Below are 10708 nucleotides of genomic sequence, written 5' to 3'. Positions count from 1 at the left end.
TTATATTTTAAAATTCTTCTCATGAATTAAAAAGAAAGAAGATCAGTGAAAATACCATTAAAACGCTTTCAGCACGTTTATGTGTTTCTTGTATCTCTTCTAGAGTAATAGACTGCACATTTAGCAGAGCTGCTTAGGGCTTTCTTTAGCAAGTGTGTTGCTTTTTACTTTTTTTCCCAAGGGGAGCAGAAATATATCAGAGTAAATTATTAAGTAAAGATTGTTTTGGGGAGGGGAGAGAATTGAAACAGATACTTCAGACAAATTTCACATAATACTCCGCATTGACATTTAATGAGAAAATATAAGTTTGAAAGTGTTGTGAATTGGGAGTTACACATGCGTAAGGGGAAAAAAACATCCTATTCAAGATTTGCTAAGAAACAAAACTGTCTTCTCTGTATTACTTTTCCTAAAGACATTAATTTCTATTTTCTAACAGATTTATTTGCGATTTCTCGACTATCAAATGGAGCATTCAAATGAATGCAAAAGAAACTTTGTTGCTGTATATGACGGAAGTAGTTCTATTGAAAACCTGAAGGCAAAGTTTTGCAGCACCGTAGCAAACGATGTCATGCTGCAGACTGGGACGGGTGTGGTACGAATGTGGGCAGATGAAGGCAGCAGACTAAGCAGATTCAGAATGCTGTTCACTTCATTTGTGGATCGTAAGTAGATTTTAAAGTGCCTATTCTCCTGGTATCAGGGTACTTCAGGTATTTTAGAAAAAGCATCAGCTATATATTATGCAGCAGGAACACACAGAAAAGGTTGTTGCTGTTCCCTTCACATACCTAGCAGGTAAATTAAATATTTGCTTTATTACAGTTATAAGCATGGTTCTGAAAAAAGGCATTCCTCCATTCTTAAAAGGTTTATTTTTCATTTGAATTCAGTAATAATACAGCCCTAAGCTATGGCCTTCTCTCAGGGAGTTCTACAAATGAGCACAGACTTACTTAAAAAGACAGCAATGGGACTGAAGTGTGCTCTCCCACTAGCCCCCATCTTCCAGTTCCCTGCCAGACACCACAATAGCCTCTTCTCAAGCCCACACTGGGTGTTCAGAAGGCTAGAAAACACGTGTGACCCTGCAGAGTCTGGATCTTCTTCCTGTCCGCAGCCCTACCTTCAACTTTGGATCTGGAACTACACCCACTCCAGTTACAACTAAGCTGCTACCTCCTTCTCAGCCGCATGTGGCTCTAAAGGATCCCACTCACACTCCCTTAGCAAAGCCCAGCTGTGTTGCACAACCATGGATAAGCAGTTAAATCCAAATTTATTTAAGAAGGCTATATTAAAAGCAGAGCTGTAAATGCAATCTGGATTTCTGTTTGGATTCCATAGCCTGGGTTAGAGATAGTCTTCATTCCCATTGTAAATTAAGATGTTTCTTGAAAGCATGCTTTTTGTGAGATTTTCTTCTAAGTGCTTTCTCTCTGAACTAAATGGAATTTTGTTGCCTCACATATTTACAAAGGACGACATTGTCCACATTGCAGAACCTGAAAATAAGTGGCATCTTCAGCACAAAAGTAGACTAAGTTTAGAACTGCAGAGCAGATCTGAGATACATGGGGAGAGCTGAATAAAACATATCTGCCACTTCAGGAAATCAGACCTATGCTTGTGCTAGAGGTTTTCAAAAAGTTCTGCTTGAAGAATAAATAGTACACTTATGCTGTCAGAGAAGTAACTTTTTTGACAAAGCTAACATGTCTGTAGCCAGTCCTGAAACGGATCCTGGTCACCACCTTACAAAAAAGTTCACGTTACAGGTAACAAGTAGATTTTATATTCTCTTCCATAAAACAGTAAAGTTTAACACAGGAGAAGAGTTACTGTCTGTAAAACAATCTTTCTGAAGTAACAGAGACTTATAAGAGAAATAGCTTATTGCTTACTTTGCGTACATGGTAGTAAGGAACAATTGCATATTTCAAACTAGTCTATTGTTTAACCTACAACAGGCATTTCATAAACTTTAGATATTGTGAATGTCAGTAAATACCAGTTTTAAGCACAACTTGCAAAATTTAACTGCTTTTCCAGTAGCTTTTATTTCAACACAATTATTAATATTAGTGATAGTGCAAGTTATTCCAGCTTTCAATCTAGAAAATGCTATGAACTTTGCCAGGGAAATTATCCATTTATGTTATAAATATTGGAGTGGTTTCTTTTTTTTGTTCAGTTTGGGTTTGTGGGGGTGGGGTTTGTGGGGTTCTTTTGAGTGCAAGAGGCTGAAACAGTAACTACTCCTAAAGCTAGATAATTTTCAAACTTATGATTTTAAAGCAGCTCAAAAGTCATCAGCAGAAGAAAAATCTGCAAAGGTACGTAGTTATTCTTATTTATCTTCTAACCTGAGATACTGTCTTTCTTGGATAGGGTAATTCAAAAGTAAGTGTCTGAAAAATGTTTCATGTATTTTTAAATAGTCTAGTGATAACCAATTTTTCTAACTGAAAAAAGTGAATCCATGCTTATCTTATTTTCAGATCGTTAAGCTATTTTTCCTCTTCTACCTTACTAATGATTTGTAATTATATGAAGCCAACCATAAAAACAATCAATATTTCTGAAAAGATTTACATAAATGAACTAATTGTGCATGACAGTCACCTAACACACTCCTAGTACTGCTTGCAGGTTTGACTAAGTAATTCAGCTAACAGCAATGTTAAAAATCAATGTATTTGATTTCTGGCTTGATTCAATACATGAATAATGCTAGATAAAAAGAACACTATGAACATTGCACCAGTCTTAGGCAGCTGTTATGAGAAGAGTCCAGCTATGTCCTTGAAGTCCTGGACTAGAACCGATCAGTCATTGTGACTTTTAGACTTTGTACTCCCCAAGTGACAAACAAAAGGAAAATGAAGTCCATTTGGCCCGTCTTTATGAACTTGTGAACAAAAGCCATCCCCCAAAAATGTTAAAGAGACTACACAGGAATGTAAGATAGAGACTGTGCTCGCAGATGGAGGAGCAGCAGCAGAATGCATCATCCAAAAACACAAACATGAAAAAAATTCCCCTATTCAGGGAAATAAGAAAGGGAATGCATCTTACATCATAATTCTTCCCTCTGTGCCTCCAAAAGAACTACAACTCTATACAGATCCATATTGAAACACCAGCAGATACACATGGATCCATGACAACCACTCTGGACACAAATTTCATAGATCCTCCTTTATCTCACAATCAGAAATATTTTAGTAGATATTGTAGCCTATTACATACATAGCCTTTTTAAGCTATTCTGTTTAAATTATGATCCTGTTTATCCTTTATAAAGGAAAGCTTGCGCAATCTTTCTTTCCAAATTCAGAAGGAAAAACTACTTAAGTCTTTTCTCCCCACGTGTGCTAATAAGGCCGAGAGCCTTTTATTTTGTAGTCTGCATCATGAACATTTCTGTTTTCACTATTAGCCTTTCTCCCACTATGCATGTATAATGGTTAGAAATGTTGAGTACATCTTCCTGTTTCTATGAATTGCTTTAGGTTGTCTGCAATACCTGTTTTCATACCTAGATTCATACTCCTGCATAAGTTTTAGCCTATCATCATTTAGTCCTTCAGGGAGAAGGTGTGAATCCCTTTGGCGTTTAATTGCAGCATAATTTCAGACAATGCTTTACATCATGATGTATCATGATTTCATATGATGCTTACGTTATGCCTTAAACCATTAATGATGTGAATTGCCTTAGCATCCACTCTTGATAGATTGTAGGTGATAGTTTGGCACACCGACAACACAACAACCAGGTTCCTTTATATTTTCTTTCCTGAGCAGTAGCAGTTGGTGAAACAGTTAAAGACACAGTTAGGTCTGAATGCAGGAAAATATTTGATTTTATTCTTCCATTTACCAGGTAATTGCATGGTTGAACTTAAAAAGAAGTCCCACTGAATCATGTCCACTGAAAAATGGTTTGGCCTTGAAACAAAGAGGGCATAAAACATTCTTGAAAAAAAGGCTGTTGATTTAGAAACCTAACTAGAAAGGCTCTCTGGTCGGAGAGGATCGAGGAGAGCAGGTTTCCCAGGACCATATGCAGTCAGTTGCTGAACATCTCCAAGGATGGAGACTCCACAACCACTCAGGGCAACCCATACCAGTCACGTCAGATGCTCCAAGTCCTTATCTTCATGCCATTTCCCTGGATGCCCCCATCTCTCTCTTGTACTGGTGACCCCAACACTGAGCATAGCACTCCAGATGTGGTCTCACCAGTGCTGAGCAGAGGGGAAGAATGACCTCTCTTGACCTAGTGGCAATGCTCTTCCTAATGCAGCTCAGGATGCTGTTGGCTTTTTTTCCTACAAGGATGCATTGCTGCCTCACATTCCACTTTTTCTCCACGAGGACTTCCAAGTATTTGTCTACAAAGCTGCCTTCCAGCTGGCTGGCCCTCAGCCTGTACACATATGTGGAGTTACTCCTCCGCAACTGCAGGACTTTGTGTTTCTCTTTGTTGAACTTTATGACCTTCCTGTCGACCCATTTCTCCAGCCTGTCTCAAATGGCAGCACAACTGTCTGGTCTATCAGCCACTCCTCCCAGTTTTGTAGCATCTACAAACTTGCTGAGGGTGCAGTCTGTCCCAACATCCAGGTCATTAATGAAGCAGTTAAACAGCATTGGCCTCACTATTCACCCCTGGGGTACACCAATAGCGATGGCCTCCAGCTGGACTTTGTGCCTCTAATCACAACCCTTCAAGCCTGGCAGTTCAGTCAGTTTTCAGTCCACTTCACTGTCCTCCTATGTAATCTGTACTTCATCAGTTTCTCTACAAGGATATTACGGGATACAATTTTGAAAGCCTTGCTAAAGTCAGGGTATACAACATCCACCGCTTTCTCCTCATCTAAGCTAGTAATTTCATTGTTGAAGGCAATCAGGTTGGTCAAGCATTATTTCCTCGTCATAAATCCATGCTGACTACTCCCAATGACCTTATGCCTGATAGGTTTGGAAACAGCTTCCAAGATTATTTGCTCTATCACCTGCCCAGGCATCAAGGGAAGCTCCCCTCTGTCCCATTCAGTAGTAGGCCCATATTTTCCTTGGCCTTCCTTTTGTTGCTGATACACTTGAAGAAGCCCTTCTTGTTGCCTTTCATGTCCCTCACCATATTCAACCCCAGGTAGGCTTTGATTTTCCCAGCCCCATCCCTGCATACTCACTGTGTCTGTATTCCTCCCAGGGCACCTGACCCTGCTTGCACCTAACGTGACATCTCATTCGTAACTGATACAATGGGTGTGATCTATACCTTCCTAAGCATTGGTCATATTTTAAAGCAGTGTTCTTCAGACTAAATCTACCTTCCAAGCAGTTAAATTCTCAACTCAGTTCCACGAGGAAGATAGATACGATAGTTACTATGACATTTTTAAACACTGAAATTACATAGACTCTTCCAAAATACACTCTAAATACATTCTGTATTACGTTAAAGTACTACAGCACTTGCACTACAATTAAAGAACAAACTTTCTATATGGAACTTCCTGCCAGGTTGCCAGGGATTAAGCAATAACAGGAAGCTAATACAAAAGCTTAAAACCATTGAGCGTAAGTTACCAAAATTCAGTGGACTAAGAAATGGGAAGACAACGCATATTAGATTTAGGGAATGCAAATTCAGAATTAAAGGTTTGAATTTTCTTTTCTCTTAGGCGTAACTCCTCTTTTTGTCACTGAGACTCCGAAGCCTAACAGAAGGACTAAGTGAGAAACACGCTGTATTCAGGACTAGTCACCCTCCTCTGCTCTACCCTTTGGTGTCGCATTATGTTTCAGAGATCCAGACTGCTCAAGAATACATTCTTTCTATGAAACCCAATAGTAGAATGTCTATCGCACATCTTTGCTGTTTTAATATATAACTGACTCCACTAATAATAAATATTTCTATCATAAAAATACATTACTGAGACAGAAAGGAAAAAATCAATTTCTTGCCCAGTACCCTGAATTCATAAAGAATTCCCTATGTATATTATACAGCATCCTGAAATACATTTTTCTAATGTCAAGGAGCTATAACATTCATGGAAACAAAAATCTTTAGGGCAACTTTCCAGTTAATTTATTTCTTCAAATTTCTAACTATATACAGACAGATAGATAAAAAGCTAAACTGTACTTTCTCTTAATCCCTGCATTAGCTCTAATAAGAGGATCTAAGAGCTTTGATTCACAAGCAGGGATGACTTAGATGCCTCCAGTTACTGAAATCTCTTGCAATTACTGAAACAGTCCTCCACAAACTGAAATCTGATTTGCCTTAAGATATTAATGGGCTCTAAAATGCAGGTGTTCAGGAACTGCTTCACAACCAGCTATACCATCTACATAGCAGATGCACAGCAGATTGAATAAATATATAATTGATGGTGAGAATGCGATTTTTAAGTATTAAGTTTTTGAAGACAAGTATTAAAGCCTTCTTCCGTTATCTGTGTTGTGTGACTGTCTATCTGCTACCCATTTTGAGTAAGTTGTTTTTTTTTTTTATAATACACCTGAAAGCAACCACATAAAGAAAGAGTAGATCGTCCGATAATTAGTGACATGCGGGAAAAGTGATGGTGTTTGAAACAAAGACAAAGAATGAGTATGCATGTCAAAAAAAACCAACAGGAATTTACTAGTTTTATTGCAATGCATCAATGACTGAAAATTCCTAATGTTTTCTTTCTCTTTTCTCCTGCAGCTCCCTGCTCAGGCAACACTTACTTCTGCCATAGCAACATGTGCATCAATAATTCTTTAGTCTGCAATGGCATTCAAAACTGTGCATACCCTTGGGACGAAAATCACTGCAGAGGTGAATATAGTGCAAAGTATAGCCTTTATGAGCTAGGCTGGTCAGTTTGCCTTTCAAGGAAGTAATGAAATATCTTTTTCCTGGAAATATGCTGAAGACAGCTATTCTACTAATCTCAGGAAGGTGTTCCAAGTTTTTTATTTAAACTCAGGAGACATGTAAGCATCCTGAATATTGATCTTACTGCTTTATAATTAAATTTCTTCCTCTTCAGCATATACTCTATTTTAAAAGGATGCCAGCTTAATAGGAAATAGAATTTTATTTGCCAGGTTGCATCCTATCCATTTCTAAACTTTAAATGAAGCAAGGATCATAGGGACAGGTCATACCTTTTATTAGAGAAAAAATATAGAGCTGGAAAAAGACAAGTCTTCAAGCACAAAAGGCCTTTCTCAGGGCTGAAATAGAAGCAATCTTAAAAGACAAATACAATCTTAAAACATTTGTTTTAAGTCATTAATCACAGACTATCTCAGAGTAAATACAGCTGCTGCATATGGTGTGAGAAAGGATGGGAGGAAGAAGGAATTGTTAGGAAGCAAGAAGTCATTGCTTATGGAAAACAGACACATGTAAATCACTGCTTCTAGAACATGGGGTAGGGGAGTACTGTTTAAACCATCACAACTACAGTAAAGACTTGTTTCAATATCAGGTTTTGTAGGAAAAATTCTCATGATTTGAGAAAATTGTTATTCTGCTAAAGCACAAATATATTCACCTGTGCTTCAGCAATAATTGAATTTTCATAGTTGGAACAAAACCAGTTTAAGGTCAACAATTTTTATTGCTAAAAGAAAACAATAATCAACAAGCTTGAGCTTGGGTTTTTTTGACAAATAGAATGGCATAAATAAGTTTGAACACAAAACTCCTGAAAGATTTAAATATGTACTCCATTTCAAAGAGAAGTTGACCCTGCAGGAAGGGTCAAAACCTTCTCTATAGAAAATCCTGAAATAAAATGGCTTTTCAACACACAAATCCAGCTTAAATTTTTTATTAAATAAATACTAAAAAAACTACTTTGAAATTGCATTTTGGGCAAACAAAAAAATTCACACCACTAATAAATACTCTAATGCAAGGTATATTATGGCAGCTTTCCAGTTAACAAAACTGATCCATAACTCCCAAGTTTTCAATGTAGAAGTAAGCTTCCTCTAAACAATCCTTAGCTTTGACAATATTCAATGTTCGCTCTTAAGTGTAATTTCTAGATCTCTTTCCCATCTCTGCCAACTGCTTTCTAGAATCTTGCCTAGAATCCACACTTCACTTACATACTGCAGTATTTAAAAAATGAATTCCATAAAAACCATATCACACTGTGAAGAAAGTGTCTTTCCCAATATTTGTAAATTGCTGTATCTGGTGCTGAATAACCTACCATGTTGTATGTTGAATACAATCTAAATTCTGCTTTAATACTTGCAGAGCAGATAATTAAGAGGCAGCTGAAGACTGGATCCATATTGCCAGCTAAGGTAGACGGATGCAACCAAATGAGCAATATCTAGCCTTAAAAAAAAAAAAAGCTTCTCACAATTGTGCTCAATTCCTGCAGGCACCCAGAGTTCTCATTTAGACCACATCAACAGCTACCTAAATCTGAGCATATTGTGCCCTACCTTATGCCTAAGCCCAGTGACACAAAAATTAATAGAAAAGTCAGTTGTGTGCAGTTTCTTTTAAGAGACTGGAGAAGACATCACCTTTTGCATAACCACTTTTTGATTAGAACATCTTCCAAGAATTAAGAAACCTAGATGCAGATGAGAGAACTACCATAGCACTGAAATTCATACCTCCCACAAAGTATGCTAACACTAAGATCTAGCTAGGCAGGACAAGGGGAGATATCCTCCTTCACATTAAAGGTATAAATGTAACTCGGAGTAAACAGTCCAAGAAGAACTTTATTTCAGACATAACTTCTTATTAGCCAGTTCCTTGGGACTCTCTGTTTAGTATATGGATTGTTTCAAATAGCGTATGATGGTATATAACTCTCTCCGTGCACTGTGTGTGGAGTACTTGGGTACATAACACACATATCCAGATGCCAGGAGCCAGATATCTGAAAATAATATGCAACATTTAGGCTACTACATTTTCTTCTACACAGTCTTAAATGCTTTTCTCCCCCACTAGCAGATGTTGCAGAGTCTCAGTGTAGAATTGCTTCAGTCCCCTAGGACAAGTACATTTATAGAACAAATCCAACTGGAAAATTTTAATCTTCAAATAAGAATTTGAAGTATGGAAAACCATCTTGTTCTGATGCTGCCATCTTGTGTGTTTTCATATGAAGTACTAGTCAAAAGTGCCATATGATTTGGGTTGAGTTAGTTGCCCCTCGCCCCCCTCCCCTTTCATTTTTCCAACTGACTTGATTACTGGACTGTTAATACTGGACTGCATCTATGCTAAAGCTCCCTCTGTTGAAATAGGTATAACAGACTTATGCAATAGACACAGTCATTAAGTTTCCAAAAGATGTGAAAACAAATAGTACAGTCAATCTTACATCATCACTACGATAGTATTTCACTTTTAAGGAAGAACTAGATAATTTTAAATCTGTGTTTCCTTCTGACATCAATGGGAATGTTACCAGCAGGAGCAAACCATGGTAAAAGAAGCATCATCTGTAGCTAAATTCCTATTTAACTCATGGATTTTGGAATATGAACTGATCAGTATAGGTTCAGGATTGAAGCCACATCCCAACTGAGTCAGCATGCACTGGCCACAGAGTTCCACCTACCACTGAATTATCATATGGTAGCCACTAATGCAGACAGGGAATTGGACTTGCTGAACAAAGGCACAGATCCAGTATGATAAATCCCATTGACATACAGGTCTAGTCTCCAGTGCCATTAAGTCATTTCATTAATACAGCACTTATATGGCAATCACAATACAGCTTGCTTTGTTTTAATACATGATCAAAAGTGTGGAAAATAATAAAAGCCATATCATAATCCTTGTTTTTTCTTTGCAGAAAAGAAAAAAACTGGATTGTTTGAACAAATCACCAAAACTCATGGAACAATCATTGGCATTACGTCAGGGATAGTTTTAGTTCTTCTCATCATTTCAATTCTAGTACAAGTAAAGCAACCTCGCAAAAAGGTTATGGCTTGCAAGACTGCTTTCAATAAAACTGGTTTCCAGGAAGTATTTGATCCTCCACATTATGAACTATTTTCACTAAGGGACAAAGAAATTTCTGCAGATTTGGCAGATTTATCAGAAGAACTTGAAAACTATCAGAAAATGAGACGCCCTTCAACAGCTTCCAGATGCATCCATGACCACCACTGTGGCTCCCAAGCCTCTAATATAAAACAAAGCAGGACAAACCTCAGCTCCATGGAACTTCCCTTTCACAATGATTTTGCACAGCCTCAACCAATGAAAACATTTAATAGCACATTCAAGAAAAGTAGTTACACTTTCAAACAAGCGCATGACTGCCCGGAGCAAGTCATAGAAGACCGGGTGATGGAGGAGATTCCGTGTGAAATCTATGTTAGAGGAAGAGAAGATACGGCACAAGGTTCATTATCTATTGACTTTTAATTTCCTCGTGAAGGTGGTATCAGTGTATATACAAGATGCTTGTGTATAATGACAGTGTATATATTAAACGTGTACTATATGCAGCGTGTGAGATACACACACTTTTAGCTTATTATACTTCATTTAAAAAAAACAGAGTCTTCGTAACTAAATCTTGCTGACAAATGGTGGATTTCCTCCTATCTTCCCAAGCTACCTATCTAGTGGAGGAGTAAGACAGAGACTTTGCATGGAAATTGTAACTTAAGGATA

At 37.7% G+C, this 10708-nt stretch overlaps 1 protein-coding gene across 1 annotated transcript in view; it reads left to right on the top strand.

Moving 5' to 3' along the window:
* The window catches only part of NETO2 (neuropilin (NRP) and tolloid (TLL)-like 2), a 33106-nt gene extending 22650 nt beyond the window's left edge, over positions 1 to 10456 (top strand). The window contains exons 7-9 of the mRNA XM_009320339.1: positions 443 to 671; positions 6749 to 6862; positions 9876 to 10456. Coding sequence (XP_009318614.1) covers positions 443 to 671; positions 6749 to 6862; positions 9876 to 10456 — 924 coding nt within the window. The remainder of the gene's footprint in view (positions 1 to 442; positions 672 to 6748; positions 6863 to 9875) is intronic.
* The last annotated feature ends 252 nt before the right edge of the window (positions 10457 to 10708 follow it).

This window comes from Pygoscelis adeliae, unplaced genomic scaffold, assembly GCF_000699105.1.
Source record: "Pygoscelis adeliae isolate BGI_AS28 unplaced genomic scaffold, ASM69910v1 Scaffold62, whole genome shotgun sequence".
Taxonomy (NCBI): Eukaryota; Metazoa; Chordata; class Aves; order Sphenisciformes; family Spheniscidae; genus Pygoscelis; species Pygoscelis adeliae.
The sequence above is the reverse complement of the archived record's forward strand: the minus strand, read 5'-3'. Positions and strand labels throughout refer to the sequence as shown.